Here is a 12,750-nt window from a genome sequence, read left to right on the forward strand (position 1 = left end):
GGTCCCTCTTTCCAGGTTGTTGGAATAACCGGCTTGATCTTGACAAAACTGGATGGATCAGCCAGAGGAGGCTGTGTGGTAAACCCTGCCGGTCTCTGTTCCCGTCCCTTTAGTTTCGGAGAATTTTGCTCAATAAGCAGTAGTCTAAACACTTGCAGGTCAGCGTGGTTGATGAATTGGGCATTCCCGTAAAGTTTATCGGAGTAGGGGAAGGTGTAGAAGACCTCCAACCCTTTGATGCTGAGGCCTTTGTCAACGCTATATTCTCCTAAGGCCTAAACCCTAGTTTTCCGACTGCTTCTCAAGGGCCATTCTCTTCTACAAAGGCAAACATGCATTCCCACCCGAGCAAAGCAGCTGCAGTTTCACTAGATTGCTTCATTCGGTGCAAATATCTCGGTATGCATACTTGTGCTGGGAGTGCAGTCCATGTGCATTTAGACACAAGTCATTGATCAAAAAGGAGATGTAACTAACAAGTTGAGCAATGCACATGCATAAATATATCAGCAACCATGCCGGTTTTTTTTTTTGGATACATGTACTTTTCTGAATTCAGAAAAGTTGTTATTGATCAAGTTCCGGAGACTGGGTATCGAAAATGCAGAGATTAAAGCTTGGAGGTGGGGAGATTGTAGAAGGTGGCTCGGGCGATATAGGCGAGCTTCTTGGTGTCCTTGATCTTGAACTCAACTGTCACAACTGTTAGGTTTCTTCCACTCCTTACCAAAGAACCCTCCACCACTACTTCAGACTGTTAACCATTGACAGAGTCACAATGAAAAGAGCCTTAAAAGAGATGTCTAGTTAGCCTGCAAGTCTAACCTAACCACATTCAGACAAAGAATCAGAAGTAGTAGACCGCATTAAGAACAAAATCAGTGTGATCTATCCTTGGTAGAGATTCAGACAAGACAAGATTCATCTTTTTTTGTTAAAGGTGAGAAAGTTTAAGGAACAGAGGACAGTGTCTCACCGTGAGAGGGGCAGAGGAGAGATAAGAGATGCTCAGTTCCCCGAGAAAGAGCTGCTTATCCTCAGCCACGACGGTCCTCGCACAAGCAATCGCCACTCTCTCTGCAACTGATGCTACTACTCCTCCATGTAAACCTTTGAAGACATTCTTCCAAAAAAACCCATTAACTCAATTGGATCAGAATCCTCGTATTATGTTCAATTCGAAAACAGGGGCGGAGGAGGAAGAAGAAGAAGAAGAAGAAGAAGAAGAAGAAGAAGAAGAAGAAAGAAGCATAGGTTTTACAACGAGAGATGGTTGGACGGAGAGTGAACAGGTGACGCGACCGCGCGCGACGGAGAGAGCTGTGAGATAGTGGCAGATGATGTCGGAAAACGAGTCGGCGGAGGTGAAATCGCCTCCGACCAAACCCGAAACTCCGATGTTCTCGAAGAATCGTACGACCGCCGTTGCGTGTTTCGGATCTACAGCTTCGGACGGAGACATGTTTTTTTTGGGGGGTTTGGTTTCTGTTCCAAGTTTCGGGGAAGTGATTTAATGGGAGGCACGTAAAACTAAGACCCATTGGAAGCCACACATTCTAAATCTATCTCCGTCTTCACTGTTAGTTCCTGACTCCATGGCAAGTTTAGATCAAAGGGTACATCATCATTGGTAAAAATCGAACATACAACACACGATATTCTTTCTTGTCTTGTTGGGTTTTAAGGTAACAAAAAATAGAGGCTTTTAGTTCTGATGGTTCCTCTGTAAAAGCATAATCTATGGAGTCTGTAATAGGAGATGGTGAACAAATGGAAACAGTAAGATGGCTCAAAGTCTCCGCCTTTTGGGTACGATACGAAGAAGCATGTAATCTTCTCTTCTTTTCCTCAACATCCGCTTCCCCTTGATGCTGTTGAATCTCGACGTCCAAATCTTGGTCTTGTGGCTTGGCCTTTTGGTCCGTTCTCTGGGTTGTCCTCTCTTTCCGGTTTCAGTTTGGGTCTCTTCCTCTTCATTGGGCAGCAGAACGATCGAATCCATGGGTGGAAGGGCATACATGTCAGGGATCGGATTTAGCTCCTCTTCGGCCAAAACGTTCTCGGGTACATCAAAGTCTTCTGAATCAGAGCTCGTGTCATCAGAAGATTCATCTTCGCCTGCAATACGTAGAGAGTTTCATGCAAGATAGAGTCATTAGACCCGGAAGGAGAACCCTCTTCGTGTTTTCCTATTACAGATACAGACGAAAGCTGTGTCGAGATTTTACTGACTTCAACTGAGTTTATCATCTTGCAAGAACACAACTCAAAGCTGCTTTAGAAATTCCTTTATCAAATTATTCTCAAGAATTATCTTCATTTTCAAGTTGCAATCCAGAAGAAGAAGAAGATGATGATGTTTTTACCATCTGAACCGGGCTTCGGGCCAACCACGATTTGACAGTTGGAGCTGGTTGGCATGTCACCTTTTCTTGGTTTGCCATGAAAATACTGCAAGAACGAGCGGAAATAAACAAGGGGCAGCGTCCGAGTAAATGCATTATTTTTAAAACTAAAGTCTGTTTATCAGTCCATGTACCAAGAAACAAAAAATCAAACTCACAGGTGAATAGATGGAAACAAGTGCAACTTCAGCATAATGGACATAACGCATGAGGTTCTCATAAGAGGAAAACCGCTGCTTAGTTTCTGGGCATATGTAGTACTGCACAATATTATAAGAAGAGATGTTAAACACCGTGAGTGTATACATTTACTCCGAAACATATACCAAACCAGAATGTGGACAAGCACAATAAATTTATCGGTAGTATTGACAATGCCAAGGGTTCAAAAGCCGGCATCACAAAAACAGACAGAGCCATTTGGTTTTCTTGTTAGCTTCTGTAGCATATACTCATATCCAAGGATCCTCTGCAACTATGGCATAGGAACTTTTAATCCATGGAACAATATGGTCATTGTGACCTGCTAAAGGACGACCAAGGCGGTCTGATAGCATCCAATAAGAGACGCATAATAGGTTTGGTTGAAATCATAGGGCATAATCATCCAAAGATAGGTAAATGAGGCACGGAGAAGTTACGAGATTCGGGAGATCAGAGTAATAAAAGAGAACACTTTGGGACAAATCCATCAAATCTTCCAAACTATCAATGTTAAAGAAAAGGAATCAAAAGACAAAACACAACAAAACCACGAGGGTAATGTATCATAGAAACATGACTGAATGTTAAATTGTTCACCATACCGAGTAATGAGTACCGTTCTTCTTGGTTCCCTTCACCAGTCGCCAGCCATCGGGGATCGGCCTCCTCGAATTCTCTTCTGCATCAAAAATAACCAAGCTATCAGAGTCCTGTTCCGATGAATTGCGTTTCGTCATTTCATAAATGAATCAATACAAATGGCTCTTCTCCCTATTGTGTATATGAATCCTAATTTCTCTTATGGTAAAAAATCTCCAACCCTAAGTTTGGTGGAACAAAACGCTTTATAAGGAAAATTTGCAAAAAAACCCGATGCCACGTGTAGAACTCGTCCCTGTCCGCTACACTATAAATGGGAATCGGAGAACACTTCCAGTAAGATTCTGCTACTACCATTTGCGCAAATAAATCTTACCCCCATACTCTAAACTTACCTCATTGAATAATTTCCGATGCAAACGGGAAAAAACTGTAAAACGTAGAAGAAAGCATGGAAACAAAAGCAAGTTTGGGTTTAGGCATTTCAATGGACGCCACATACTCGTGCCAAACCCCATGCCGTTATCCTGTCAGAAACAAACTAAACTGCAAGCATATGAACTGCACTGACATAATGATAATCACGGAAAACAGAGATACAAATATATTCCCAATAGAGATTTAGTTACCAAGAACGGTTGGTAGCTATCGATTCCAATAATTCAGAATACAATCCCTGCATGAAAGGTGCAAAAGCAACAGGATAAATGCGAACGAGAAACAATACTTTGTTCAATAAATGAGTTTCTTGGGCCATACCAACGCTACATATCAGTCATCTCCATCACAATAGTTTCACTACTGAACTTCAATCCCAAGACATCATGTTTATCTCAAGCAGCCAATCTAACAGTTCCGATAACTTCAGTCCATTGTCCGAAAATCAAATGGCGAAACACATTAACTTATCAAGAAAAAGGATCCAACTGACAACGTTTCACCAATTAATGATCTTCCTCCTGTTCCTGCATACTCCCTTTTTCCCAAGATAACAACAGAACATGTGAAGTAAGAACTTCAATCAACAATTCAAATTCAAACATATCGTAATGAACTCTTGTTGCACACAAAACAAAATCTCTTCCAAGAGTTCATCAGACACTTCGATCACAATACACCATAAACCTCGGAAAACTGGAAATTCGACCAGAAAACTTCGGAATAACCGGAAAGGATTGCCCTTTTTAACTTACCTATTAAAGACGAGAGGAATCATTGTGCAGAGAAACCCTAGAAGGACGAATTTCAGAAAATTAATCAAAGGAGAAAGATAGCATTGTTACACGCCGATGCTCGGACCCGTCGGACGGCCAAGGGAGCCGCTTCAGACGCGTCGTATGACCATCTTCAACATAATATTGGATTTCACTGATCACATTATTATAGGCCCATTTATGATCAAGGCCCAAATATGTTTTTATCGGCCCGACTTTTTATGAATAATTCTTATTTGGCCCCTCATATTTTGTTAAATACTAAAATAGAACCAAAAGTTTGCCGTCCGGGACCGGCGTCGATCGTCGACCAAATGCACGTCTAATTTCTTTCCCAGGTTTCATCTTAAAATTTCTTAGATTTTGATTGGAGTTATGAAATTAGGGTTCGTTTAGACACGATTTTGCTTCGAATTAGCTCAAATCAATCGAATGGATTAGATAATCATGGGATAGATATGCTCTCATCGATTAGCTAATCGTCCCTTGGTCGTTGATTACACGCGCCAAGAAGAGGGGAGATTCATCTGGACACTCTGGAGATGTTGATCATGGAGTGTGTTTCACACAGTTGATGACAGTTTCTTACCATTTCGATTGATGGAACAATTTCGAGGATTATGAATTTGCTGGGTCTGCATCTGGGGCCACTCTATGATGAAATTTCTGGAAAAGGAACCAACTTTTTGGCATTTTCCACAACATCACTGTATGGTGCCACGTGGCTTCATGGTTTCCACTCCACGTTCCTTGGCCAATACTTCGCTTTACGTATATGACGAAGATACAGACAGAAGACGCAGAAGCCTGTTGTTCTCCATCTCACTTCTGTCTGGAAACTAGGAAAGAGGTTCACAATCACGATGACAGACCAAGTGACTAGGTATTCTCATTCTTGTCCAAAATTTGCTCGTTTCCTGTTCTAATGGCCTCAGTTTTTCCGGATCTCGCAGGTTGGCAGTGGTTACTGGGGCAAACAGAGGGATAGGGTTGGAGATTTGCAGACAATTAGCAAACAAAGGGATTGCAGTGGTTTTGACCTCTAGAGACGAGAAAAGGGGGCTTGAAGCTGCCGAGAAACTGAAGAAAGAGCTCGGTGTTCCTGATCAAGACATCGTGTTTCATCAGCTTGATGTGGCTGATCCTGCTAGTATCACCACTCTTGCCGAGTTTGTGAAATCCCGATTTGGAAAACTCGATATCCTGGTATGATTGATTATCTTTGCTTTCTTTTGGCTTCAGTTAGGACTTATGTTTAGTTTACAATAATCTGGTCCTAGTTCTGTTCTTTAAAGCTCATATGTTGTAAAAAAACAGGACTTAGTAAGATGTAAAGCTTATTGTTTTCTTAGTTGAAGCTCATGTCTAGAAGTAAATGCTCTTCATTAATTTTTGTAAATAATTTGCTCTGAATAAGTTCTATATTGCTGGTTAGATTCTTATAGATCATACAGTAAAAGCAGAGTGGTCTTTGCAGGTCAATAATGCAGGGGTTGGTGGGATTATCACCGATGTCGATGCTCTGAGAGCCGGAATGGGGAAGGTAACTGCGACATTAGTTAGATTGAGCTCATGAAATCTCTGTTCTAGTGAAATGCTTTTGGTGTGAAGGCTCTTTTACAATGGTTATGGCAGGAAGGGTTCAAGTGGGAAGAGGTCATCTCTGAAACTTATGAGCTAGCTGAAGAATGCATCAAAATCAATTACTATGGTCCAAAGAGAATGTGTGAAGCATTTATACCCCTTCTTCAGCTCTCTGATTCTTCAAGAATCGTTAATGTATCATCCTCCATGGGAAAACTAAAGGTGATCAATTGATGACCGATATGCTTGAGCTCTCTTGGGGGTATTTGATCATAACTGTACCATAACCTCGCTTGTGAACTCTCTGTTTTTGGCACCAGAATGTGGTGAACGAATGGGCTAAGGGAATTCTCACTGATGCGGACAACCTCAGCGAAGAGAAAATAGACGAAGTGCTAAACCAGCTTCTGAAAGATTTCAAGGAAGGCATAGACAAAACCAAGAACTGGGCCAAGTTTATGTCTGCTTATGTGGTCTCGAAGGCCGCGTTGAATGCTTACACGGGGATCTTGGCCAAGAAATACCCATCTTTCCGAATCAATGCTGTGTGTCCAGGGTTTGTGAAGACAGATATTAACTTCAACACTGGAGTTTTGTCTGTTGAAGAAGGAGCCTCAAGTCCGGTTAGGTTGGCTTTGCTTCCAAATGATGGCCCTTCTGGTTGTTTCTTTGATCGTAAGGAAGTTTCAGAGTTCTGACATTCTCTTCCATGCAGACTGCATATGGAGTGTCTTGTCCTTGTGTAATGTACGTGTAATAATGATAAGTTGCATACCCAGGAGGGGAATAAATGATAATGTAAAATCAATAAATATGGATTTTAATGTTAAATTTCTTCAGCCTATGTTCCGTGGTCTATAACTACTCTACGTATGTATGAGGAAGAACAGTCAAACTTTGACGTGTTCTTCTAAGTTCAGTCAAACTTTGCTTGCCAAGACTTTAAGAAGTCAAGCAGGAGAAGGTTGTTCTAAAGCATCTCGCTTCTGTCTGGAAGCTAAGAAAGAGGCTCAGAAATGGCAGACCAGACAACAACAAGGTGTTATTACCAAATCTTGTCTCAGTTTCTAACTTGTAACCGTTGTTCTGTCTTTTCCTTGTTCTTCATCAGTTGTAATGTTTCACAGGTATGCTGTAGTGACTGGTTCAAACAGAGGGCTTGGGTTTGAGATATGCCGGCAATTAGCAAGAAATGGGATTACAGTGGTTTTGACAGCGAGAAGCGTGAACAAAGGGCTTGAAGCTGTCGAGAAACTGAAGAAAGAGATTGGTGTTTCTGATCAAAACCTTGTGTTTCATCAGTTAGATGTGACTGACACTTCTAGTGTCACTGCTCTCGCTGAGTTTGTGAAAACCCGATTCGGAAAGCTCGATATCTTGGTATGATTAATGATCCAAAACTGGTTGGATTCCTCTAGCTGAAGAATCGTATCATTTACTAAGCATGGGGTGGTCATTGATTGATGTGCAGGTCAATAATGCAGGGATTGGTGGGATGATATTGGATGGCGATGCTCTCAGAGCTGGGAAAGGGAAGGTGATTAACTACGCGTTTAAAGTTCGATCAAGCCCGTGATACAGCTTTCTTCAAGTTCAATGCTTTCATGGAGTTAACTAAGATTATATATAACAGGAAGGTTTCAAATGGGAGGAGACCATTGAAGAAAACTACGAGCTCGCAGAAGAATGCCTCAAGATTAATTACTACGGTCCCAAGCAAATGTGCGAAGCTTTTGTCCCACTCCTCGAGTTATCTGATTCTGCAAGAATCGTCAATGTATCAGCCTTGATGGGAAGTCTAAAGGTGAAGATCTCGATCCCGTTTTGGTGTTAAGAGAGTGCTTGAACAATGAGCAGTCCTTTGTGTTCTTCATTCTCAGAATGTGACGAACGAATGGGCGAAGGGAATACTCAGTGACGCAGAAAATCTCACCGAAGAAAGAATAGACCAAGTGTTGAACCAGTTTCTGAAGGACTTCAAGGAAGGCGAGGACAAAACCAGGAACTGGGCAAAGTTCATGTCGGCTTACGTGATGTCCAAGGCAGGTTTGAACGCTTACACGAGGATCATGGCCAGGGAACGCCCTAGGTTTCGAATCAATGCGGTCTGTCCTGGCTTTGTCAAGACAGACATGAACTTCAACACTGGAGTTGTGTCTGTAGAAGAAGGAGCCTCATGTGCCGTGATGTTGGCTTTGCTCCAGATTGATGGCCCCTCTGGTTGTTTCTTCGATCGCAAGAAACTTGCAGAGTTCTGATTGATCTTCTCTGCGATCTGCTGCTGGATTTGGAAGTGTCTTTTGATAATTTATAATCTGAATAAATGTGGGTTTTAACCAATGTTTCTATCCATTTCGTTGTTCATAGTTTATTGTGTTTTCTCGACAATCTTTAATATAATTATGTACTAAATTTGGATAAAATAAAATAATAAATAAATGATTTTATGCTCTTACATAGACCTTGAAATAGATTAAAACTCAAGAAAACTATATAATATAAATATTATCACAGTAATTACTCCAAGGGAATAGCACGAAAAAAAATGTTTATTTCCCCAAAAAAGATATCCACGTGGCGTCAATCTGAAGACCAAAAGAGAGGACCAAATCTCAAGCAACACTTGAATCTATTCGCATCTTCAGACTTCCGCCATCATCTTGGAAAACTCTCCGTCTTCGTGATCTCTTCCACTGATTCAATGGCGGCGAGGATGCCCGGTGTGATCGCCTTGTTCGACGTCGATGGAACCCTCACGGCTCCGAGGAAGGCGGCTACTGGAGAGATGCTCGAATTCATGCGCGATTTGCGTAAGGTCTGTCACAGATTCGAATGTGTTCCTTGTTCAGAGGTTTGTGTTCGGTTTGTGTTCGACGAAATGTCTTTGAACTTCACAGGTTGTGACTGTTGGAGTGGTTGGTGGATCTGATCTTAGCAAGATATCCGAGCAGCTCGGAAAATCAGGTACGGCGATGCTCCTATCAGCTTGAGTTTGCGATAGAGGTAGTAGTGCTTCTTTTAGATGTACGGAAGACTTTGTGTTTTAAGAAGCGGATCCGTTCGTACTCAGAAAGGATCTCCGTTTTGTCATGTCGCCTGCGACATGAATCCTTTAGATGTACGGAAGACTTTGTCTGGGCACACTAGATTAAAGTGGTAAAGAAGAAGTTCGAGTGTTGTCCATTGAATGTTTCGGCTTCTCTCGCATTGGATTGTGTAAAGAGCCTTCCTTTTGTTATCTGCTTTCTTGATGGGCATTGTAGTTGTCATCCTGAAAATCCGCTAATGCTACTTTTAACGTTCTGAGTTTGCATTGTGCAGTCATTCACGACTACGATTACGTCTTCTCTGAGAATGGCCTTGTTGCCCAGAAAGATGGGAAACTTATCGGGAAAGAGGTACATTCGCTTATTCGTATTGAAGCAATGGCTTTCTATACATTCCGTAGTCATTTTCTGTGTGTGCCATTTATGATGTAGCCTTTCTCTGAAATGCCTTGATGGTTTGTGTATTTATCGCCTTGTCAGGATCTGAAGCAGTTCCTTGGAGAAGATAAACTCAAGGTAAAGAAACATTATGCCTGTTGGAATGGTTCAGAATCATTTTGGTAGCTGCTTAGAATTTTTGTAGCGGTTTAATGTCTGAAAAATAAAAGATGAAAGTCTGCAGTTCCGGGGAACTTGTTAAAATTATAGATGCTCCTTAGCGTATGCACATGTGTGTGTGATTATCATGATATGGTGCACATGGTGATGCAGGAATTCATAAATTATACCCTGCACTACATTGCAGACCTAGACATCCCGATCAAAAGGTATGTAAGAATCACAGCTACTAGTGTTGTGAAACTCAATATGTGTGTGAATGTATTTTAGTGGCTCTTAAAGTGATAAGAGAAAATCTTCATGGGGTGTAATACATAGGGGCACGTTCATAGAGTTTCGGAATGGAATGCTCAATGTGTCGCCAATTGGTCGCAACTGCAGCCAAGAGGAAAGAGACGAGTTTGAGAAATACGACAAGGTCAGGAACTATTACCATCGGATTTTTTTCCTACCAGGAGCGTTTGGTAACATGTTTATCAGTCTATATATTCACATCATTAACATTTTTGTTTTAGATTCACAATATACGCCCGAAGATGGTGGCTGAACTTCGTCAGAAGTTTTCACATCTTAATCTCACTTTCTCCATAGGAGGACAAATAAGCTTCGATGTGAGTCAGTGTCATATGATTTTGCGCTATTTAAGTTCGAGCTGTCGGACAAAAGACCTTTATATAACTTGTCACTGAACCTATTTGCTTGGTTACGATATGGAACAGGTCTTCCCTAAGGGTTGGGACAAGACATACTGCTTGCAATATCTCAAGGATTTCAATGAAATTCACTTCTTTGGTGACAAAACTTACGAGGTAGTACCTTAGATTTACCCATCCATTGCCCTTTTTTTTCCTGTCTAGGTCTACAAACTGAGAAATGTTAACCTTATGGTTACGGATTGGCAGGGAGGAAACGACTATGAAATTTACGTGTCGGAAATAACAATTGGTCATACAGGTGAGCTAGAACTTGGATATATATTTCAAACGAATATCTCGACCTGCGTTACCATGCTAATGTTGATCTTTGTACATGCTTTCTTGCTTGTTTGTTTCTGTTTTTTCGCAGTTACGACCCCGGACGAAACAATGCAACAATGCAAAGCTCTGTTTATGTCTTGAAAACACCATCCCATGAACAAACAAACACCATCCCGGTGAAAAACCGTTCTGCCGGCAAATTTTCAGAACATGTACTTGTTTTCTCATGTAATTTAATTTTGATTACTGCAGACTTCTCAAATTTGGATTCGGAACCAAAAGAAAGATTCCCAATATCTATATAAGACTGATATATGTTACTGCTTCGTAAAAGAATGAACAAATCATTATAATCGGTTTACAAAAAAAAGAAATGGAAATTATCATCGGGGTATACATATTCGTATAAAGCAAATCCATATAAAGCATCAAACTTTAACAAATCCCACAAAAAAAAAAACTCAGATTCCGTGGAAAACGGTGACCGGATTCAGCCCGAGATGTTCAAGACTCGCCGGCTGTTGGGTCCTGTTCCTCGGTCTTGGTGGCTGACGGTGACTCTCCGGCGTCTTCACCGCCATCTCCCGCAGTGGGTTTGTTCTGGTCATGGTCCGGGTCGTGGTCATGGTCGGCCGGCTCGGGAGGAGTGGAGGAGGAGGAGGCGGTGCGGCGGTGGTTAGCCGACTGGAGGACGTGATTGTAACTGCCCTTCTCAAGGAACAGCTGACTGAAGTGGGCCTTACAGTACAAGACGCCGTTCAGAGCCGCGTAGGAAGAGTGCGTGAGTGAGCAGCCGCTGTGTGCGCACCTGAAGCACGTCTTGTGGTAGCTCTCTCCCTCCAACGTCATCTTTTTTTGTTTTTTTGGCAAGAAAAAAAAAACATGACGAGAATGATCGTTGTTCTTGAAATATGTAAAGTTTTCGGATTGCGAGGAAACTGAAACGGACCTTTTCGAGAGGGTAAACGGTCTTCTGACAAGCCGCACATTTGTCTTGTGTTCCGCTGAAGAAGGACGATAACCTGTTCGGAGCCCTTGTCGGCGGCTGCTGCGGCCAGATTCATGCAAAGATCTCAGATATGAACGGGGAGAGAGAGAAACAAAGACAGAGATTCTGGATTGTGTACGAACCGCATCGTTGGGCTTGTCGGTCTTTCCAGATGCTTGGAAGTTCTTGCTGAAATTGCCAGATTCTTTGAAGAGCTGCTCAAAGTGGGGCTTACAGTACAGAACTCCGTCCATGGAGGAGTAGTTGCTGATCTGCACTCACCATCCGGAAAACAAAACGAAACCAGAATGTCCAAAACACATTCATATACACACACTGTTATATACTGTCGACAAATAAGGGAATCAGAGAGAGATATCCGTTCTAGATAGACGTCTGATCGTTTTGGCGTTGGAAGCAAAGCCAAAAACGAAGGTCGACTTTTAGGTTACGTGAGCATTAAGGTAACGGAGGAAAAACACGATATAATATAGATACCACGAGAGTGCCATTGCAATGGCTGCATCTGAAGCAGGACTTGTGATAAGGCATGCCCTCCAACGTTAACATGTCCATCACGTACACAGTCTTGTCACATGCCTTGCATTTGTCCAATGTCCCCGTAAACGCCATTGTTCTCTGGTCTTAATTTCTCAGAAAACCGACAAACAGAAGAATGGGAAAAGATCCTTTGGCTCTGTCCTTGGCTTATATGAAACGTGTTTTAATGCTCCAAAATCGAGAAATTTGGGTTCGGTTCGAGTGGTGGAGATTTCCCACGGGGGAGGGGACACGTGACTGGAAGAGAGTGGAAACTCCCCTAATAATGGGAAACCGATCTAATCTAATTGTGGATAACGCGGGGGCATTCTTGTCTTTTTCGCCTTCCCTCCCCCAGGAAATTCAGGTATGCGTTTCCCCGAGAATATCCCACGCTGCCACGTGTCTCTATCTTCCTCCCTCGAATTAATTGTACACGTATATAAAATAAATACACTCGGAGTCGGAGATACGTTAAGGTTCTTTTGGAGGTCCATGCATGCTGAATGTTTGATTTAAATTTTAAAATGACAACAGTGAGAAAGGGGTGTTATCGGGATAAAATAAAAGATGCGGGGCAATTTCGAGAATATGCCCGAAAAAAGAGAAGCGAAAGGAATATATATATATATA

At 42.0% G+C, this 12,750-nt stretch overlaps 6 protein-coding genes across 16 annotated transcripts in view; 4 read left to right on the plus strand and 2 right to left on the minus strand.

Annotated features, from left to right (window-relative positions):
- Window positions 1-538, plus strand: part of LOC104817279 (cell division protein FtsY homolog, chloroplastic) — a 2,806-nt gene extending 2,268 nt beyond the window's left edge. The window contains exons 11-12 of one of the 2 annotated variants that reach the window (XM_010546408.1): window positions 16-78; window positions 159-538. In XM_010546408.1, the coding sequence (XP_010544710.1) occupies window positions 16-78; window positions 159-272 (177 nt within the window). In that variant the 3' untranslated portion in view covers window positions 273-538. The remainder of the gene's footprint in view (window positions 1-15; window positions 79-158) is intronic. The other variant, XM_010546409.1, reaches the window with a different exon arrangement.
- LOC104817277 (acyl-coenzyme A thioesterase 13) lies at window positions 481-4,560 on the minus strand. 9 transcript variants are annotated; one of them, XM_010546405.1, is made up of 9 exons: window positions 4,403-4,560; window positions 3,969-4,185; window positions 3,839-3,885; window positions 3,212-3,288; window positions 2,564-2,665; window positions 2,367-2,451; window positions 1,262-2,118; window positions 977-1,123; window positions 481-754 (listed from the first exon to the last, which is right to left on the minus strand). In XM_010546405.1, the coding sequence occupies exons 7-9, from the start codon at window positions 1,460-1,462 to the stop codon at window positions 611-613; spliced, it is 492 nt and encodes a 163-aa protein (XP_010544707.1). In that variant the 5' UTR covers window positions 1,463-2,118; window positions 2,367-2,451; window positions 2,564-2,665; window positions 3,212-3,288; window positions 3,839-3,885; window positions 3,969-4,185; window positions 4,403-4,560; the 3' UTR covers window positions 481-610. The 9 variants fall into 9 exon arrangements, with proteins under 9 accessions (XP_010544707.1, XP_010544705.1, XP_010544708.1 ...); XM_010546403.1 differs by having other exon boundaries at window positions 3,605-4,185; XM_010546406.1 differs by lacking the exons at window positions 3,839-3,885; window positions 3,969-4,185.
- Window positions 4,561-5,194: 634 nt separating this feature from the next.
- On the plus strand, window positions 5,195-6,838 carry LOC104817281 ((+)-neomenthol dehydrogenase-like). The gene is made up of 5 exons (XM_010546411.1): window positions 5,195-5,306; window positions 5,377-5,629; window positions 5,901-5,966; window positions 6,059-6,229; window positions 6,328-6,838. The coding sequence occupies exons 1-5, from the start codon at window positions 5,287-5,289 to the stop codon at window positions 6,703-6,705; spliced, it is 888 nt and encodes a 295-aa protein (XP_010544713.1). The 5' UTR covers window positions 5,195-5,286; the 3' UTR covers window positions 6,706-6,838.
- Window positions 6,839-6,919: 81 nt separating this feature from the next.
- Window positions 6,920-8,347, plus strand: LOC104817280 ((+)-neomenthol dehydrogenase-like). Its single transcript, XM_010546410.2, has 5 exons — window positions 6,920-7,046; window positions 7,135-7,387; window positions 7,479-7,544; window positions 7,641-7,811; window positions 7,888-8,347. The coding sequence occupies exons 1-5, from the start codon at window positions 7,024-7,026 to the stop codon at window positions 8,263-8,265; spliced, it is 891 nt and encodes a 296-aa protein (XP_010544712.1). The 5' UTR covers window positions 6,920-7,023; the 3' UTR covers window positions 8,266-8,347.
- A 277-nt stretch (window positions 8,348-8,624) lies between these two features.
- Window positions 8,625-10,909, plus strand: LOC104817282 (phosphomannomutase-like). The gene is made up of 10 exons (XM_010546412.1): window positions 8,625-8,822; window positions 8,905-8,971; window positions 9,329-9,405; window positions 9,535-9,570; window positions 9,766-9,821; window positions 9,931-10,030; window positions 10,128-10,223; window positions 10,332-10,421; window positions 10,515-10,566; window positions 10,678-10,909. Exons 1-10 carry the CDS (start codon window positions 8,709-8,711, stop codon window positions 10,728-10,730), a joined length of 741 nt encoding a protein of 246 aa, XP_010544714.1. The 5' UTR covers window positions 8,625-8,708; the 3' UTR covers window positions 10,731-10,909.
- Window positions 10,910-10,917: 8 nt separating this feature from the next.
- LOC104817283 (LIM domain-containing protein PLIM2c-like) lies at window positions 10,918-12,305 on the minus strand. Of its 2 annotated transcripts, none has more exons than XM_010546413.2 (4): window positions 12,076-12,305; window positions 11,721-11,849; window positions 11,539-11,637; window positions 10,918-11,438 (listed from the first exon to the last, which is right to left on the minus strand). In XM_010546413.2, the coding sequence occupies exons 1-4, from the start codon at window positions 12,208-12,210 to the stop codon at window positions 11,094-11,096; spliced, it is 708 nt and encodes a 235-aa protein (XP_010544715.1). In that variant the 5' UTR covers window positions 12,211-12,305; the 3' UTR covers window positions 10,918-11,093. The 2 variants fall into 2 exon arrangements, with proteins under 2 accessions (XP_010544715.1, XP_010544716.1); XM_010546414.2 differs by having other exon boundaries at window positions 11,539-11,634; window positions 12,076-12,301.
- Between the last annotated feature and the right edge of the window lie 445 nt (window positions 12,306-12,750).

The sequence above is a fragment of the Tarenaya hassleriana genome, unplaced genomic scaffold (assembly GCF_000463585.1).
Source record: "Tarenaya hassleriana unplaced genomic scaffold, ASM46358v1 Cleome27, whole genome shotgun sequence".
Lineage (NCBI taxonomy): Eukaryota > Viridiplantae > Streptophyta > Magnoliopsida > Brassicales > Cleomaceae > Tarenaya > Tarenaya hassleriana.

What these genes read in the sequence shown, in the direction of transcription:
- LOC104817282 (XM_010546412.1), top strand. Translation starts at nt 8,709, where the DNA reads ATGGCGGCGAGGATGCCCGGTGTGATCGCCTTGTTCGACGTCGATGGA. An exon ending in TCATGCGCGATTTGCGTAAG is followed by an intron (nt 8,823 to 8,904) that starts GTCTGTCACAGA and finishes TGAACTTCACAG; the next exon opens with GTTGTGACTGTTGGAGTGGT. An exon ending in AATAACAATTGGTCATACAG is followed by an intron (nt 10,567 to 10,677) that starts GTGAGCTAGAAC and finishes GTTTTTTCGCAG; the next exon opens with TTACGACCCCGGACGAAACA.
- LOC104817281 (XM_010546411.1), top strand. Translation starts at nt 5,287, where the DNA reads ATGACAGACCAAGTGACTAG. An exon ending in TGAGAGCCGGAATGGGGAAG is followed by an intron (nt 5,967 to 6,058) that starts GTAACTGCGACA and finishes TGGTTATGGCAG; the next exon opens with GAAGGGTTCAAGTGGGAAGA. An exon ending in CCTCCATGGGAAAACTAAAG is followed by an intron (nt 6,230 to 6,327) that starts GTGATCAATTGA and finishes TTTTGGCACCAG; the next exon opens with AATGTGGTGAACGAATGGGC.
- LOC104817280 (XM_010546410.2), top strand. Translation starts at nt 7,024, where the DNA reads ATGGCAGACCAGACAACAACAAG. An exon ending in TCGGAAAGCTCGATATCTTG is followed by an intron (nt 7,388 to 7,478) that starts GTATGATTAATG and finishes ATTGATGTGCAG; the next exon opens with GTCAATAATGCAGGGATTGG. An exon ending in CCTTGATGGGAAGTCTAAAG is followed by an intron (nt 7,812 to 7,887) that starts GTGAAGATCTCG and finishes CTTCATTCTCAG; the next exon opens with AATGTGACGAACGAATGGGC.
- LOC104817277 (XM_010546397.1), bottom strand. Translation starts at nt 3,346, where the DNA reads ATGACGAAACGCAATTCATCGGAACAGGACTCTGATAGCTTGGTTATT. An exon ending in AGAACGGTACTCATTACTCG is followed by an intron (nt 2,666 to 3,211) that starts GTATGGTGAACA and finishes AATATTGTGCAG; the next exon opens with TACTACATATGCCCAGAAAC. An exon ending in TTGTTTCCATCTATTCACCT is followed by an intron (nt 2,452 to 2,563) that starts GTGAGTTTGATT and finishes TCGTTCTTGCAG; the next exon opens with TATTTTCATGGCAAACCAAG.
- LOC104817283 (XM_010546413.2), bottom strand. Translation starts at nt 12,210, where the DNA reads ATGGCGTTTACGGGGACATTGGACAAATGCAAGGCATGTGACAAGACT. An exon ending in ATTGCAATGGCACTCTCGTG is followed by an intron (nt 11,850 to 12,075) that starts GTATCTATATTA and finishes TGGTGAGTGCAG; the next exon opens with ATCAGCAACTACTCCTCCAT. An exon ending in CCGTTTACCCTCTCGAAAAG is followed by an intron (nt 11,439 to 11,538) that starts GTCCGTTTCAGT and finishes AAACAAAAAAAG; the next exon opens with ATGACGTTGGAGGGAGAGAG.